Here is an 18,957-nt window from a genome sequence, read left to right as displayed (position 1 = left end):
TTGAGCCCAGGAATTTGAGACCAGCCTTGGCAATATACAGAGACCTTGTCTCTATTTAAAAAAGAAGAAGAAGAAGAAGAAGAAAGAAAAAGAAAAGAAAAATTAAAGCTGGCAGGCTCAGAAAGGAACAACATTTGACACTACAGAAAGATCCTAGGAAATAATAAAAAGCAGGTATAAAAACTCTCAAAAAATATTTGAAGTAAAATGCCATTTAAAGTAAAGACATCTAAACTTATACAACACTTCTGGGACAGCAGAGTCATAAAAGCAGTTTATAGCTATAACTCAGTGTAGACAACAAAAAACTGATTAGAATTCTCTAAGATCACAGAGATCAACTTTAAAACTATTCTCACCCAAAATAATATAGTAATACAGTAATACGAGCATGGCCCTTAGAGTATTTCAGATTCTGGAAAATTTTGGACAAATAAATGTTATTACATATATTGATAGATAATACATGATGGTCCAAAACTTTAACACCTTTGTTTAAAAGGAATATTAACATAAGTGATCCTTAAAACCATTATAATTAATAGCATAACACGAAGATTATAATATTTTAATAAAATTTTTACATTTCTGGAACAATTTATTCAATTCATACATGATATAGCAACAAAAGGAAGGAAACTGAGACAGCTTTCCTATTAAATATTCAAGAGTACTTTCCTTTGACTGTTTACTCAGCATATATGTTCTCTTGGTATTCTCTTCTGAATTGTTAACACAAAGTTTTAAAAAATGAAAATTTCATATAAAAATATTTATTTTTTAACAATGGGTTTTCAAATTAAATAAGATTGTTTATCAATATTTATTGCATAGAAACAGTTTAAGTACTTTAATATTCAGAAAAACATCAGGAAGTCAGTTTTTCAATGACTGGCATATCTTAAAAGTTAGTAACTTAAAGTCTAATTATAATTTTAAAATTACATATTTTGTAGATATAAAAGTTTAAAAAAATACATTTTTATTTAATACAAAAGCCTTCTAAATTTACATTTTCAAACATTACTGTGATTGCTATAACACTGTATATATACTTAGCCAAAATAAGTTAATTTTTAAAAATCAAAAACATGTAATAAGCTAGCAAGACAATTTATTTAGAAACAAATGGGGTAATTATAAAGTCAATGTTATAAATGTACTACTACAAATAAATAATTAAAACAAAGCGGAATATAAAAATGCATAGAACAGGAGCAGATTTATTAAATCTAAGTCACCAGTGCAGAAATCTGGGCACTTAATCCCTTAAGGAGTTAGAGGATTTCAAATGTAAAAGATGACTTTTCACAGGGGACATCATGACTTTCTGTGAATAAAGAAAAGAAAGTCTATTATTTCTATTCAGATGCTTCTAGAATATTTTTGTTCAGGTGTTTTTATGTAATTCCTCCTTTAATTCAAATGTTCTCTCCCTGAAAAAAATATTTTAAGATAATAATTTTGGTCTCATGACATATATACTTTAAAAATACATGCGCTTCTACAGTAACCCCTCCCCCATCCTGATATCTATACATATATGCATTTATAAATATATACATAGTTTCAGGATTATAAAAATATTTAATTTTTATAAGCTTAAATTACTGACTGTTAATACAGAATACATTAATACTTGTATAATTTCACTTTTATTTATAAAAAGATTTTCTTATAGCAGCATTTGCATTACAAATGTGACCAAAGGATGTAGCAGTGTACCAGGACCCGTACTGCAAATCAGACTGAGCAGCTGTGATGTTCCTCTAAAAGAACATCTAAAGGCCGGGTGTGGTGGTTCACGCCTGTAATCCCAGCACTTCGGGAGGCCAAGGTGGGCGGATTGCCTGAGGTCAGGAGTTTGAGACTAGCCTGGCCAACATGGTGAAACCCCGTCTTTACTAAAAATACAATAATTAGCTGGGCATGGTGGTGGGCACCTGTCATCACAGCTACTCGGGAGGCTGTGGCAGGAGAATCACTTGAACTGGGGAGGTGGAGGTTGCAGTGAGCTGAGATCGCACGAGTGTACTCCATCCTGGGTGACAGAGTGAGACTCCGTCTCAAAAAACAACAAAAAAAGAACATCTGTCTCAGCTACAGAAGAGTGGTTCCCATAAAGCAGAAAAACCTTGAGGGGATAATAACTTATGTGAACCTTCTTAAGTGCATTTGAAAGTTATCTCCATAGACTTGGCAAGATTTAGTAAAATAGCCCAAGATGTCCAAGTTTTATTGATCCCCAGAAAAGTTTTCTAGGGAGATAAGTAAAAATTATATTAATGAATAGTGTTTTTAATTGAATCAGATAAACTTATTAGAAATTAAAGATTTCAAGAGTAATAAAATGAAAACATCACTGTGGGTGGTATAAGAAAAGAAAGCAAAGAAAAACAGATTTGAAACTTTAAGACATTACAAAAAAAAAAAACAGAAAAACCCTCAATCTCAAAAACTCATATTAAGCTTGTTTTTGCTGAGTTCACGTTCCAGATTTCCAATCAAAGTATCAATACTTTCTTGTAGATCTTTGAGATTGTTTTTTCGATCCACTGTAGACTCAATTGTCTGCATTGTCAAATATGTCTGAAATGTACACTCTTTGGACATGGGAATTGGCTGTTCAATCATTACTTCTGGCCCATCCATTTTGCTATAATTTTCTCCAATTTCTCTCTCTTCTGAAGGGACATCATCATAATCCACATCATTTAAATTTTCTTTTGTATTTAAAAAGTAGTTTTCCCCACAGCTGCTCCAGTCTCCCGCATAACGATTGCTAAGTGGACTGTCTAATCGGTTTTGCCTTGGCCTAAGTACTCCTGATGAATCAGTACCACTCAAATTTAACATATGAGGTCGTTCTTTCTTCTGCCTCAAATAATTCAGAGAAGACTTCTGCTCTGGGAATAAACTGTCTGTTGATTTTTTGACAGTTAAACGCTGCACTAGAAACAAACAACAATTTTGCTTTAGTGACAGTAATCCAACTGAACTTAAAAAAAAAACAGAGTTAAAGATAAGCCATTTAATCAACAACTACAAACATGCATTGAAACACAAACATGCACTCTATCAAAAGAAAGCATTCCATAATTATTTTTGTATTACCAGACATAATGTAGATTAAGGATAGAAGCAGTATAACGTTCCATGGTGCTAATTCATGCTACATCATAACGTCCCCAAACAAATCACATTTCCAATGTCAATTAATTTTCTGTGCAAGTTTATTATTATCTAGCTATAATTCAAACAATAGCTAAGCTGCTAGCTTCTCCTAAATTAAAAGCTACAGCAAAAAGCAGGCAAGGCATGTTGGTGTACAAACAAAATATAACAAGAAGTTCCTTTATCTGCAAACATCTAAATGAGGCAAAGGCATCTAAAGTGATCAGCCTAGTAAGTTCTGACCCTTGTGGGCTTTTCTGCAATTCTATTAGCAGCAGAGTCATAGTTTACTAAGCAGACCAAATTTCACTTTGATAAAATGTGCAAATACTAGATTTGACCACTTGTTACCTGAGTTTGATTATACAGCATTATCTACTATCTTCATTTATTGCCTGGAAATAGTACAGATATTTTATTTTCTCATTCTGATTAGGTATTTAACAATCCCAAATAACATTTTCCATATTAAGACTAGTTTCTTCTGAGAGTATGCATTGTGCTAGCCATATAGACGATTACCATAGAGACACACATTACTTCATTACAAACTAAGGTTTACTCTTGTGTGTTGAACAAAATATTTATCTAAGGTTATTCTGTATATAAAATAGACAATTTAAAATGCTGACACATAGCTATTAAAGACTACCCATAATATCTTTCTCTTTCTGCTTGTTTATTCTCCATTAATAAGTGCCCCTTCATCTCTATTTCCCTTCACTAAGACAAAGCAACATAAATCAGTGATAACACACCAACTTTATACTCTCCAACATATAATGAATGCTTGTTTGTTGTTGTATAAAATAAAACAACTAAAAAACTATAAAAGCATATATATGGTTCTAGTTTTCCACACTTAAAGTGATATTCATAACATTTTTCAGAGATCCCATACTTTTTTAAATTTAGATTTTATTGAAATATTTGATAACTGTACATAGGTATGTTTTTAACATTTCTATTGCATTTTAAGATGGTTATTATGTATCACTATAGATAGCTAAAATTTCTTGATCTAAAATTTTCTAGAAAACAAAGGTTTACTTTAAATTGATCTTTAATGTTAGTATTAATATAGAATGGTCCATACCATCAACGGATATAAGTGCAGAATGGATATCTGAATTTTCCACTGTGTAATTATTCATATTTTTCCTCCTCTAGCTACTTATCACCACTATCTCCTTACTTTTTCCCCCTCATTCTTTGTGCTATTCCTGTTCTTTTTAGTGCTTAACTGTCATGCCTGTTGTTTTCACCAACCAATTACAATATTCTGCTAGCCTTGAGGTTATCTGGTCTGATCTAACCATGTATTTTTGCTTTATGTCTTAAAACTTGTCCTATTGTGCCTGCATTTTCAGACATTTGCCTACAAAATCCAGATTCATTTTGTTGCCAGTTGCTTACAGTTACTTACCTAAGACCATATTGAAACATTATTTCTGTATATTATCTTGGAAAACATTAAGAAACCAATTAAACTGATATTTTATATCTTTTAGACTAAAAATTTCAATTTCTGAAAAACCAACATCACTGACTTTTTAGACTACTGATGTCGGAGTGGTTTACAACTAAATATATGGTGAAAATGGCTAATTTTAACCTCAAAAGTTCTGGTTTTCCCATCACTGTTGACTACCCACCTTCAAGAGAATAAAATTAAAAATGCAGTCTATAAGGTTGCTGAAAAAGAATTCAAAATATAATAAGTACTAAGAAACTTAATTTTTCCTTATCTTGTTTTCTACCAGTAGATTTGTTTCTAATTACTACTTTATTATACTTTTATCTATAATTACCTTATTTAACAAAAATATACTGACTGACTAGTTAGTGCCAAATACTCTGCTAGGACCTGGGAATATAAAGTTAAAAATAATCCTCGACCTCACCAAACTTACAATCTAGTAAGAAAGATGAAATAAAAAGAAATAAGAGAAAAATTGATACCTTTTCCAAAACACTTGCCCCAAATATATTTGTCATAGAAAATGTGGTATAGCGGCCAGGTGTTGTGGCTCATGCCTGTAATCCCAGCACTTTGGGAGGCCGAGGCAGGCAGATCACTTGAAGTCAGGAGTTTGAGATCAGCCTGGCCAATATGGTGAAACCCCATCTCTACTAAAAATACAAAAATTAGCCAGGTGCAGTGGTACATGCCTGTAATCCCAGCCACTCAGGAGGCTAAGGTAGGAGAACTGCTTGAACCTAAGAGGCAGAGGTTGCAGTGAGTCAAGATTGCGCCAGTGCACTCCAACCTGGGCGACAGAGTGAGACTCCACCCCCCCCCAAAAAAAAAAAAACCACAAAGGAAAGAAAATGTGGTATAGCAAGGATCTAGGAATTATACTCTAAATTGATTTCTCCATCTTTAAAGTGATAGGGGGACCAGCAGTAATTTTCAGTATTCTTAAAACAGAAAATGAATATCTAAAATAAATATTTTAGTAAAAACTCAATAATAAAACAGATTAAAAAAAGGCTGTTCTGGTCAACAGGGAAGTGTGTTTCCATTTTGTTCCCCCACCCCTTGCTGATCTGGCTTCTAAGCTGCTTCCAGAGAACCTGAGGGTTCAGTAGAAGACAATCTAAAAGACTATTGGCAGGATGATTTTTACCTTCTAATGCTGATATGCTAGAGTTCTAACTAACTACTTTGAAGATAGGACTTTTCAAATATAAATCTCAAAGCAAATTATCTTCTTGCCCAAAATTAATAAACAAAAAATAACATGAAACAAAACAAAAAGTTTAGAAAATAAATAGGAAGGGAGTAACTCTTTTTAACTCTGGAGTTGGAGAATTTCCAAATGGAAAAATAAGATATGCATAGCAAGGAAAGCTAAAACCTTCTATTGAATGCATGGAGATAGGATAGACATTCGCTGAGTTAATATGCTATCGCCTACTAGTCTTTGCCACATTCTCTATGTCACCATCAACTTTCTCAGGCCCAGTAAGTGCACCTCATCTACTTGATTTCTGCCTTTTCTTGAATTCAACAGCAGGTGATTGACAGGGTAAAACTTTTGTTTCTTCTCATCTTTCTGCCCTGCTCTTTGTCTGAGGAACTACAACTAAAGAAAAATAACAGGTTATAGAAAAAGGAGCAGTTATTTTTAAAACCAACAACACAAATCTTTGGAATAAGGTGCTGTACACTAGGAACAGCTGTTTAAGGTTGTCTTTAGAATACAGTGAAGTTGAAATCCGAACCTGCTTTTTCTATAACACAAGATATACATTAAGTTTTTTCTCCCAAACCCAAAACTAAGGTGGCTACTATTATAAAATAATATAACGACCTTAACCTCTAGCACAGATTAATAATTAATAATAATGAACTCAGACACTGACAGTAAACTTAATGGTATCTCCAGGAAAGCAAGTTTTCATTTGTGGTAATGACAAGATGGCTTTCTCCCAAATTCTTGGTGTTTATTAGAATTAAAGCTGTTCTAGAAAAAGGAGACACAGTTGACACTCTGAAAGATCCCTTATATTGGGCATCAAATGCTGAAATCAGTTCAATTACCCAGATAATCTTGATTCAGGGTTTTAAAATAGTTAAAATAACATTCTAATTCAGTTAAAACATAAATTAGAATATTTTTTAAGCCTGCATTTAAAAGAAAGTAAAAGCTTTAACTTTCCAACTTTTAACATTGATTTTTTTTTTTTTTTTTTTTTTGAGACGGAGTCTCACTGTGTCTGTCATCCAGGCTAGAGTGCAGTGTTGCGATCTTGGCTCACCGCAACCTCTGCCTCCTGGGTTCAAGCGATTCTCTTGCCTCAGCCTCCCAAGTAGTTGGGACTACAGGTGCCCACCACCATGCCCCGCTAATTTTTTTGTATTTTTCGTGGAGGCAGGGTTTCACTATGTTGGCCAGGCTGGTCTCAAACTCCTGACCTTGTGATCCACCTGCCTCAGCCTCCCAAAATGCTGGAAAATTTTTATTAACTTAATTTTTAATTCACTTTAACTGATGAACTCAAGCATTCCCTTGTACTTTAATCTTTCTGTCTATATAAATACAACAAAAGAGTAACCGAAGACATTGACTGAGTGCTCACTTTGTGCTAAACATTTTGCTCACTGCCTTAGATGCTTTATCTCAATCTTTACAACAACCCTGAGACAGGCATTATTTAGAGAAAAGCAAAATGGGAGTTGAAGAGGTTAAAGTTTTTGCCATAGCCCACCCTGCCGGCAAGTGTCACCATCCAGATCTGAACCCAAGCCTGACCCCAGGGCCAGGCATGGTTACTAGTGTGCTCTACACGAAGCACCAAAGTACTTCACACTTGGTCCCATGCAGTGGGGCGAGAGTAGCAGGGGTTACTAAAAGCTAAGAAAATTTTGGAATTTAAATGCAGGGTCCTTTACAGAATGTCTAATTAAATACGTATTTCTTTTAGCTCTGAAACTATATCAGAGATAATTAGGAAAACAACTGTCAGTCTTTAGTTATTGATTGGAATAAGGATTGGATAAGATGGAAAGGTCAAAGATAATTCCCAATTCAAGCTGAGATAATTTGACTAATGACCATGAATGCAGTTAAAGACGTAAAGAAGAACTGATTTAAGGAGAAAAATTAATTCTGCTTTATACCAGTTGAACTAAAAATGAGAAAAGTAAATAAATTAGTGTTTATTGAGTCTCTATTATGTGTCAAGAGCTATGCTGAGCACTTTACATATACAATTTTTTAAAATCCTAATATAAAATCTATAAACATATTATTAAATCCATATGACAAAAGATGATACAAGGCTCTGAGATGTTACGAAACCAGCCCAAGGTCAGATTGCTAATAAGTGGTACAACCAGGATTTAAATCTAGATCTACCAAATCTAAAATGTGCACATTAATCTACATGCCTACGATGTCATCAGCAAAGGCAGAAAATATTTAAATGAAAAAAAATCTAAAGGGCAGGTATCAAATCACATTTTGAGAAAGCAAAATCTAGAAGAGTTTCTTCAATCATATATGAACATATTTAATGATTAGTTAATTCAAATGCCCTATCATTGAAAGTGAAAAATATTTCCATAGAATCATTTACCTGGCCAGAGTTGGAGTAAGTAATGAAGAACTTCAATGTGTTTTTTAAAATCCAAAGCACTTGCAAGTTCTTCTGAATCAGTAAAGACTCTGTTGTTATGTGATGAAGGCTCTTGCTTCTGACTTAATAACACTGGTCCAAAGCACACAGCCAAATTCTGGCATGTCATCTTATTCACTTCATGATAGGAAGCCACCAATTTCAAATGATCCAACAACATCTTTAGGGTTGCCTAAATTAAATTAAATTTCAATTAATATAGTCCTAAAGGGGCAAATTCAAGGACACAATTTATAGCAGAAAATACAGATGAACATCTTGTCACTTTTAAGAAGATTTTTTTCAAAGATTTGCTTATAAATTGGATGTTTGGAACCTACAACATAGTTTCTAATAGAAACATTATATGGGACCTAAATTATGTTCCAGCCGGGTGCAGTGGCTCATGCCTGTAATCCCAGCACTTTGGTGGGCCGAGGCAGGAGGATCACCTGAGGTCAGGAGTTCAAGACCAGCCTGGCCAACATGGTGAAACCCCATCTCTATGAAAATACAAAAATTAGCCGGGCATGATGGTGGTTGCCTATGATCCCAGCTACTCGGGAGGCTGAGATGGGAGAATCACTTGAACCCGGGAGATGGTGGTTGCAGTGAGCCAAGACTATACCCCAGCACTCCAGCCTGGGTGGCTGAACGAGACTCTGTCAAAAAAAAAAAAAAATTATGTTCCAACAACACAATCCACTAAATGGTTAAAATATACATTCTTTATAAAATACTTATGAATGCACTCCAGATTTCAGCTGGAATCCCTGGGAAAATGCATCCATTAACTCTGTCTCTTCTAACATGGCAACAGCAAAGGCTCTGATGCAAAGGGGATTAGGGTAAGAATGTTCATTTTTAAGTACAGGTAAGTCCTGTAGTTGTAACTTGTAATCACTATCATGCTTAAATCTAGGAAGCTAACCATTCCAGAACATGGCCAGGTTCTATAATGATTTGGATTATGAAAGACATTTTTAAAAGGCCAATACGCTTCTTAACTAATATATATATATTTTTTTCAGTAAATAAACCTTAAGAATAGTACAGTTAGAAATGAAAGAAAAAAAATTGCTGAAAATATTTTTTAATCCTTAAAGAAACTAGTAAGGGTAATTGGCTCAAAAAGTAGAATGGTTATTTAGGTTTCAACAATTATGGAAAGAAATGATGTTTTTTGAGGTAGTGGCATATGATCAATCATTTAACAAAATAAGTAATTTTTTCTTCAAAATTGTATTGAAGACATTGATGCCAATTTAAAACTTTAGTTTTTTTTTTTTTTTTTTTTTTGAGACAGGGTCTCACTCTGTTGCCCAGGCTGGAGTACAGTGGCATGATCACAGCTCACTGCAGCACCAACCTTCCCTGCTCAAGCAATCTTCCCACCTCAGCCTCCCAAGTAGCTCAGGCTACAGGCATGCGACACCATACCCATTAATTTTTTAAAAATTTTTGTAGGTCAGGCATGTGGCTCACGCCTGTAATCCCAGCACTTTGGGAGGCCGAGGCGGGTGAATCATCTGAGGTCAGAAGTTCGAGACCAGCCTGGTCAACATGATGAAACCCCGACTGTACTGAAAATACAAAAAAAATAGGTGGGTGTGGTGGCACACGCCTGTAATCCCAGCTACTCACGAAGCTGAGGCAGGAGGATCATTTGTTCCGGGAGGCAGAGGTTTCAGTGAGCCAAGATTATGCCATTGCACTGCAGCCTGGACGACAGAGCGAGACTCTGTCTCAAAAAAAAAAAACTTTTTTTTTTTTTTTTTTTTTGTAGACAGGGTCTTACTTTGTTGTCTAAGCTGGTAAAAAATCTTATTTAAAGAAAAATCAAAATAACATTATTTCTGGAGCCAAAAGTGACAAATGGATTTGCTGGTCAGAAGGTCATTTAGTAGCTGTGGCAAGAACAAGTCCAGAGAGATGAGGTAGGAAGCCATATTACAATGTTCTGAGTAGTAAAACGAGTGGTGATGAAGCGATAACAGCCGGAATAAACAGCCTTTCAATGTTTGACTGTGAAGGGAAGGAATGAAGAGAGAATGAAAGCTAGAGAAGAATATGGCATTTTAAATCAAAACAAGTTAAATATATGAATATTTCTTTTTTTAATTCATAATTATTTCCTAACACAACTCCATATACATTGGCCTCTTAAGGGTATTTCCAGCAATAATTGTGATCATACACACACACAGACACAAACAACATACTACACCTGGTTAAATATATGTTCAATCTCAGTAGCAAGCAAAGGAATGCACATTTTTTTTGTCTACTAAATAAGATGGACCAAAAAATGTAATTGTCATGTTCCTTTTGAAAACTAGTCTGGCTGGGCATGGTGGCTCATGCCTATAATCCCAGTACTTTGGGAGGTCAAGGCAGGTGGACTGCTTGAGCTCAAGAGTTCGAGACTAGCCTGGGCAACACGATGAAACCCAGTCTCTACAAAACATACAAAAAAAATTAGTTGAGGGTGACGGCACACGCCTGTAGTCCCAGCTACTTGGGGGGCTGAGGCAGGAGGATCACATGAGTAGGGAAGGTTGAGGCTGCAGTGAGCTGCGTTTGTACCACCGCACTCCAGCCTGAGAGACAAAGTGAGACCCTGTCTCAAAAACAAACAAACAAAAAAAAACAGAAAAAAAAAAAAAGACGAAGAAAGAAAATCAGTATGAAAACATATAAGGGCCTTAAAATGTTCATATTACTTAAATAAGCAATTCCACTTCTGAGATTCTATTCTAAATAATTCTAAACTAAAAATAAATCTGTGTACAAATATTTACAAATCACTCAAAATCTAAATATATAAAAGAGAATACTGATAAAGTATGTTGTCACATCCACTCAATGGTATATCATACAGTTATTGACTGATTGACTGATTGATTGATTGAGATAAGGCCTGGCTCTATCGCCCAGGCTGGAGTGCAGTGGCATGATCTTGGCTTACTGTAGCCCTCCCTGAACTCAAGCCATCCTTCTACCTCAGCCTCCCAAGTAGCTGGGACCATAGGCACGTGCCACTGTGCCCAGCTAATTTTTGTAATTTTTGTAGAGACAGGGTTTCACCATACAGCCCAGGCTTACTCAGTCTTTTTAGAAAGGATGGTAATAGCATGGGCCTTAGGGTCAGAAAGACTTGAATTCATGTGATAGACTATAATATTCACAAAAGCTATGTAACTTTCAGCAAGTGATTTAAATTCTCTAACACTCATTTCTTCACTTAGAAGTGGCACTTATAATTTTACCTAGTGCTGGGCATGGTGGCTCATGCCTGTAATCCCAGCATTTTGAGAGACCAAGGCGGGCAGATCACCTGAGGTCAGGAGTTTGAGACCAGCCTGGCCAATATGGCGAAACCCCATCTCTACTAAAAATACAAAAATAAGTCGGGCATGGTGGTGCCCACCTGTAGTCCCAGCTACTCAGGAGGCTGAGGTAGGAGAATCGCTTGAACCTGTAAAGGTGGAGGTTGCAGTGAGCCAAGATCACACCACTTCACTCCAGCCTAGGTGACAGAGTGAGACTCCATCTTCAAAAAAAAATTTTTTTTTTTTTTACCTAGTGTTAGGAAACCAGTATCTCTACTTTTTCCACCCACCCCCTTAAACTTCACCCCACCCTTCTGCTTCTCTTAGCTGTTCCCTTTAGCTGTTCCCTTCCCCTAATCCAAAGGAGGAGTAATTGTTAATTCAACTGGACAGAGCATAGGACATTCAGGGGACCACAGTAAACTTGCAAATAAAGTTACTGGACTTACAATTTCTACCTACTAATTCTTGCTCTTTCTGCCCCAACATGATTAAAAAAAAAAAAAAAAAAAAAAAAAAGTAGGCAAATTTGGCCTCATCTAGATAAGCCCAGTCATATCTTTCTCCTATTTTCTCTTATATTCTAAGGAACAACAGGTAAAGTTAGGCTAAGGCTGGTTCTGAAGACCTACCTATCCTTCTCTCTCTCTCCTACAGGCATACCTGAGGATGCTGGTCTGAAGATTTTGGAGAGGGGGGCAAATGGAAAGGATAGGGAGGAAAAAAACGGGGGGCGGGGGGTGTTGTTTGTCTTAAAGTTAAGCCATATATACCAAAACAGTTATCATATCTAAAAAAATACTAAAAGGAGACACACCAAAATGTTAATTATAGCTGCCTCTGGATATTGATGATTGCAATTTTACATTCTTCTTTTCTGTATCTTTTCAATATTACTATAATGAACAAATATTGTAATAATATTTTAACAATACAATTAAAAAAACTTTAGTGAGTATTTATTCATGCTTAGGCTAAAATCACATACAGAAAAGATAAAATTGTTTTCTAGATTTATTCTGTTTAAGAAGCTTTTACGGGCCGGGCGCGGTGGCTCAAGCCTGTAATCCCAGCACTTTGGGAGGCCGAGATGGGCGGATCACGAGGTCAGGAGATCGAGACCATCCTGGCTAACATGGTGAAACCCCGTCTCTACTAAGAAATACAAAAAATAGCCGGGCGAGGTGGCAGCGCCTGTAGTCCCAGCTACTCGGGAGGCTGAGGCCGGAGAATGGCGTGAACCCGGGAGGCGGAGCTTGCAGTGAGCTGAGATCCGGCCACTGCACTCCAGCCTGGGCTACAGAGCGAGACTCCGTCTCAAAAAAAAAAAAAAAAAAAAAAAAAAAAAAGAAGCTTTTACGGACTTAGGCTGTTTAAAGGCAGTAATGGCAGAGCTTTTAAATACATGAGTGCCACAAATGTTAAATATCTAAAATTATCTGTAGCTCTGGAGCTAGGTATATAGTTCATTAACTGGCTTTCAGGAAAAATGTATACCTATAATGCTTACCTTCTCAATCTCAGGCAGACAATCCAGCAGGTCAACAGTGTACTTAGAGTCACTTGGGTCATTCTCACAACCATTTGATGACATTTTCAAAGGACTTTTTGCCATTGCACCTAATACAGCCTCATAAAGTTGCTTTGTTATCAGAGGAGAAGGGAGTTCTCTTAAATAATCCTTAAGAACACCTTTAGAAAACAAACAAACCACAGACAGTTGGTGATTGGACTGTAGAGTGAAATAAAGAACTATGGTCAATTTTTAAAATTTAAGTATTATAACCAACTTTCAATATTTTGAAAACAATAAAAGCAATAACATAAAAAGAATTATAATAAAATACTAGCATTTTATATTCTTTTAAGTTGCCTTGGTAATTGACTTGTTTTGAAAGAATGCTAAAAATGTACACACATAATTTTCAGTTACCATACATGTTAGGTTTGTTAATCATAAAGTAAGCTATTCTTGATACATATACCCTTATTGATTCTGCCCCCTATAAAAAGCTTCTCTAAATGCATGTGAAACAGAAATTAAGAAAGCAAGGCATATTTATGTTAATTATAAATTATTCCAATTATGCAAATTTTGAGTTTCTAGACTTTAAATTGATAATAAAAGAGTACCAATTGTCCAAAACCCTTGAAAATAAATACATTTCCTCTTTAACAGTGAAGGAGTGTCTTAAACAGATATACTGGATAGCCGGATAATCTCTAATGCTACACTATCAAATGGAAGAAAAAATCATTCCTAAAACCAAACAAATAAAACCAAAAGCTAAGAACAGAAAACATCAGATTTGTCAGTATAATGGAAATGAGGAAAGTCAATTGCAAACATTCCACATGTAGTTTCGAACTAAGAGATATTACTTACAGTAGAGGAAACTGGAAAGAATAGTGGTTGTTATATATAAGCAAGGTACGTAAGATACTAACTAAAGGCTGGCATGTGATCACAAGGGAAAACAGGAGATCTTCCTAACACCAAAAACCTAAATATATACAACATTGATTCAGAACATGCTCTCAGCCTAGCTTAGTTTGAAATTAAACATGATTCTATAGGAAGCTTCGCATCTGATTTTTTTTTTTTTTTAATTGTTACAGGGTCTCACTCAATCACCCAGGCTGGAGTACACTGGTAACCTCAAACTCCTAGGCTCAAGCAATCCTCCCACCTCAGCCTCTTAAGTAGCTAGGACTACAGGTAGTTGCCACCACACCTGGCTAATTTTCTTATTTTTTGTAGATCAGGGTCTCACTATACTTCCCAGGTTAGTCTTGAATTGCTGACCTCAAGTGATCTTCCCACCTTATTCTCCCAGAGTACTTGGCATGAGCCACTGTGCCTGGCCCTAAGTTTTAAATATTTAATAGTAACATGATTCATTAGTTTCTTATGCATCCTTCTAATGTTTATGCAAATATACATATGATTTGTCTCCCTCATTGAGGGTTGAGTATCCTTAGTTTAAAAATCCAAAATGCCCTCAAATCCAAAACTTTTAAAATGCCAACATGATGCTCAAAGGAATGCTCATTAGAGCATTCTGGATTTTTGATTTTTGGATTAGGGATGCTAAACTGGTAAGTATAATGCAAATATTCCAAAACCCAAAGAAATCAGAAATAAGAAACCTGTATATGCTATTTTGTTTCTTGTTTTTTCATTTAACATCATATCCTTGAGATTTTTTCAGGCCATAGAGAGCTTCCTTAATCATTTTTATAGCCACATTACAGTAGTTCAATGTAAGGATGTCCCATAGTCTTATCTATTCAGTCTCTTACAGATGGACACTAGAATTGTTTCTTATCCTTTGTTTTTCCAAAACATGCTACAATTAATAACCTTGCACATAGTCGCTCTGTATATATGCAGGTATGTCTGTAGGATACATTATTAAAACAGGACTGCTAAGCAAAAAATGCATTTGCAATTCTGAAGAAAAAGGAGGAATAAGAGTGTTTCTTTCCTAGGCTTGGAACTTGAGCATCTAGGTAGATACTAGCGACATTACTTCAAATAGAGAACACAGGAGGAAAATCATGTTTTAGGGGGTAAAGAGAAGAGTTTCATTTTGAACATATGGAACTTAAGCTGTCTATGGGACATTCAAGGCTGCTGGATATAAAAATCAGAGATGAAAGAGATGACTTTAGACACAGATTTAAGAATGATCAACTTAAAGATAATTGGATTTTGGGAATGATTATCAGGGAGGCATACAGAGTGATTAAGAGAAGGTTTAGAAAATAACCTGAAGAACATTAACTTTCCAGGGGTCATCAGGAAAGAGGATCTTCCAATGGTGACTAAGGAAGAATGGCAAAAGATGTATGTATGGTGAGAGGAGGTGGGGATGGGGCGAGAGGAGAGTGGCAAAAGTGATGCCAAGGAAGTCGAGGAAAAATGTTTCAAGAAAGAGTCTATGATATCTAATGATACCCAAAGAACAGTTAGGTAAGAATAGTGTTAAATATTGCAGAGAACAGTGTTTTTCAAAATTGGCTGCACACTGAGGCTTTTTTAAAAAATCAGATTCTGGAGCCCCATGCCAGCCCTACTAAATCATAATCCACAGAGGTCAGAGCTCCCGTCCCTGTATTTTTAACAAATTCCTCTCATGTTTAGGCAATGGGGTTTTGTAACCAGGCATAGAAAATAATGATCCAGAGACAATTTAAGAACCCAAAAATGTTCACCAGAAAAGGAAGTCAGCAACCTTGGCAAGCACAGTTTCAGGAAAATAAAGGACACTGAAGTCAGGTTGCAGCTGGTTAGGAAGTAAATGGCATTAAAGAAATAGACAAAGAAATACACACAACCTGTTCAAGAAATCTGGCTTTGAGAAAAGATGATAACCATAGAGGAGAGGGGAGGGCAGGGGAGAAACAAGATCAAAGTGGAGATTTTTCTTTAAAGACAGGAGACACTTAAACATTTCAATGCTAATGTAAAGGAGATAGTAAAAAGGTTTTCAAGGTTCAGGAGAGAGGAAATATAATCGATTGAGCAAAGTCCCTAAGAAGAAAGAAGAAACTTCTGAGAACACATAAAGGAATTAGAATTTGTCCAAGATGTAAGGAAGGTCATTGCTCTATTATTACAGAAAAGAAGTGGAAAGAATATATGCCAAAGAAGGCACATTGATAGGCTAGGTCACAAGAAGTAGAGCAAGTTCCCATCTGATGGCTTCTGTTTTTCTGTGAAGTTAGGAGGCAGGGTTGTCTGCTAAGACTGATATGGGTGAAATGAGGTTTGAGGGGAGTGAGAAGATATTAAATAGACACTCCAGAGAATGAGACAGAGAGCTGATAAGAAAACATACAATTATTATTAGGCACCATTCAGAGCCTTCTAATGACTTTGAAGTACATGGATTAATACTGGTACCAAACAATATTGATTTTTTTTTTCTCGTTGCAATCAGTAACCCACATACAGAGTAGAAAGGCAGACCAGTGTTTCTACACAAGATGGAGCAATAGGGACTAGATTTACCTTCCTGCTTGCAACAACTGAAAATGCCAGACAAAATATATGACAAAACTATGTCCAAGACATTGGACATCAAGCAAAGAACAAAGATCCCTGAGAGATGGGAACCAAATGAAGTGTGTCCACAACAACCACAGCTTACTACTTGGAGAGACTTTCCAGGTCGCAGTAAGGAAATGAAAACCCAGGTAAAGCTCGACAGTTGAAGGGGAGTTAGAAATTCAAGGAGGCTAAAGCTGCTAGACCTTGCAGGACAGAGCACTTGAGAGTAGAGGGCTGCCTAGAGACGACTCTGGAAATCCCACGTGTTCATCTGAGTACTAATCAGCACAGGCAGGTGGGGCAATTCCCCAAGGCTGGAGAAAGAACCAGCCAAACAGATTAGAAAGAACAATTCTAGGAGTTTTCATGGTGCAGGCAATCACTCTTGTTCCAAGCAGCCAGAGCGGAAAACTTCGTAATTCATGGGATTTGGGTACAGCACTATGTTGAATTGTGGCCCCCACCCCTGACCAAAAAAAAACCATGTTGGAGTCTGAACTCCTAGTGCCTCAGAATATGACCTTATTTGGAAAGAGTCTTTGCAGAGGTAATCAAGTTAAACGAGGTCATTAGGGTGGGCCTTACTCCAATATGACATGTCCTTATAAAATGAAGGACACAGAAAAAGACACACAGAGAGAGCAGATGATATGAAGAAACATAGGGAAAATGCCATGTGAAGATGGAGTATTGGAGTCATGCATCTACAGGCAAAGAAAGGGCTGTCAAAGGTTGCCAGCAAACCACCAGAACTAGGAAGATGCAAGGAAGGATTCCCCTGCAGGTATCAAGGGGAGCAGGGCCCTGCTAATGCTTTGATTCTGAACTTCCAGCCTCTAGAACTGTGAGAAAAGACATTTCTGTTGTTTCAGCCACCAAGTTGGTGGTACTTTGTTATGGCAGCCATAGAAAACTAATATAAGTACACATATATAGAAGAGTTTTGCTTCAGTAGAAAATCAAAGAGATAGACAAAGAAGAGCCTTATTTAAAAGCAGTTGACATTCTGCCTAATAAAGCTTAAAAGACTAAAAACTCTGCAAGTAACGTACTTGCATACCAAACCACAGCTATAAATACAGAAATGCAGAAATATCCAGCACCCAAGAAGGTAAAATTTACATTTGATGTCCAGTAAAATATTACGAGGCATATAAAGGAGGAGGCAAATATAACCTATGAGGAGTCAAATCAATTTAAACCAACTCAGAAAAGACATACACAATAGAATCAGTAGAAAAGGACACGAAAACACTTACTATAACTGTATTTCATATGTTCAAGAAGCTAGAATAAAGACTGAACATATTAAGTAGAGATATGGAAAATACTGAAAAAACAAACCCATATCAAACTTATAGTAGTGAAAACTAGGTTGTCTGAAACTAAAAATGCAATGAATGAAATTAATATCAGAAGACAAGGCTAATATAACTTGAAGATAGAGCAATAGAAACAATGTAAAATGAAACAAAGTGGGGGAAAAGCTGGAAAAAAAAATACATTATCAGTGAGCTGTAACATAACGTAAAGTGGCCTAATACATGCTTAATTGTAATCTTCAAAGGCAAAGTAGTGGCATTGGGTAGGTGGGGTGGAAACAAAAACAGTTTGAAGAAAAAATAGAGAAAAACCACAATTATAGTTGAAGATTTCAATACTCCCCTCAGCGAGTAGAAAGAAAACAAAGATGTAGAAGACTGGGACATTATTAATTAACTTGACTTTATTGATAGTTACAGCACAGTCCGTCCAAAAACACCAGAATACACATTCTTTTCAAGAGCTCTAATGGAACATTTACCACCAAAAACCATATTCTGGGCTTCAGAATAAGCCTAAATAAATACAAAAGCATTTAGGACCTATGAACCAGAAGACCGAATATGCACGTATACAAACATAAGAATCATTCTCTCACATATAAAACTTATACAGATAGTAAAGATACAGTTGATTAGGTAGATTTGAATGTTGAATCACTGACATTTCCTGAAGGTAGAGCTACAAATTACTTTTTTAAATCCATTAACCTACCCCGCACCTTACCTCACTTACTCTTTCTGGCCTTATCACCTACTTTAGTCATACCCTATACATGTTACTCAGACCAAATGGCTCTCATAAACAATCTCAGTATATGTGGGTTGCTAAGTCTATGACCATTCCTCAACATTTAGCATTCCTTGGTGCTTGCACAGTTTTGACATCTATATGCAATCTAGGTAAAGGAAAATGGAAACAATTTGTAAGTTAATGTTCCAAAGGTCA

At 36.0% G+C, this 18,957-nt stretch overlaps 1 protein-coding gene across 6 annotated transcripts in view; it reads right to left on the bottom strand.

The window, feature by feature from the left end:
* Positions 1-538: 538 nt before the first annotated feature.
* SYDE2 (synapse defective Rho GTPase homolog 2) overlaps positions 539-18,957 on the bottom strand; it is a 42,504-nt gene continuing 24,085 nt past the window's right edge. For 2 of the 6 annotated variants that reach the window (XM_005542849.5, XM_074002731.1), the window contains 3 exons: positions 13,141-13,322; positions 8,260-8,491; positions 539-2,951 (listed from right to left, as the gene is read on the bottom strand). In XM_005542849.5, the coding sequence (XP_005542906.2) occupies positions 2,452-2,951; positions 8,260-8,491; positions 13,141-13,322 (914 nt within the window). In that variant the 3' untranslated portion in view covers positions 539-2,451. Of the gene's footprint in view, positions 2,952-3,525; positions 3,570-8,259; positions 8,492-13,140; positions 13,323-18,957 lie in introns of all 6 variants that reach the window. The other 4 variants (XM_005542851.5, XM_045368043.3, XR_012418210.1 and 1 more) reach the window with 4 other exon arrangements.

The sequence above is a fragment of the Macaca fascicularis genome, chromosome 1 (assembly GCF_037993035.2).
Source record: "Macaca fascicularis isolate 582-1 chromosome 1, T2T-MFA8v1.1".
Taxonomy (NCBI): domain Eukaryota; kingdom Metazoa; phylum Chordata; class Mammalia; order Primates; family Cercopithecidae; genus Macaca; species Macaca fascicularis.
The sequence above is the reverse complement of the archived record's forward strand: the minus strand, read 5'-3'. Positions and strand labels throughout refer to the sequence as shown.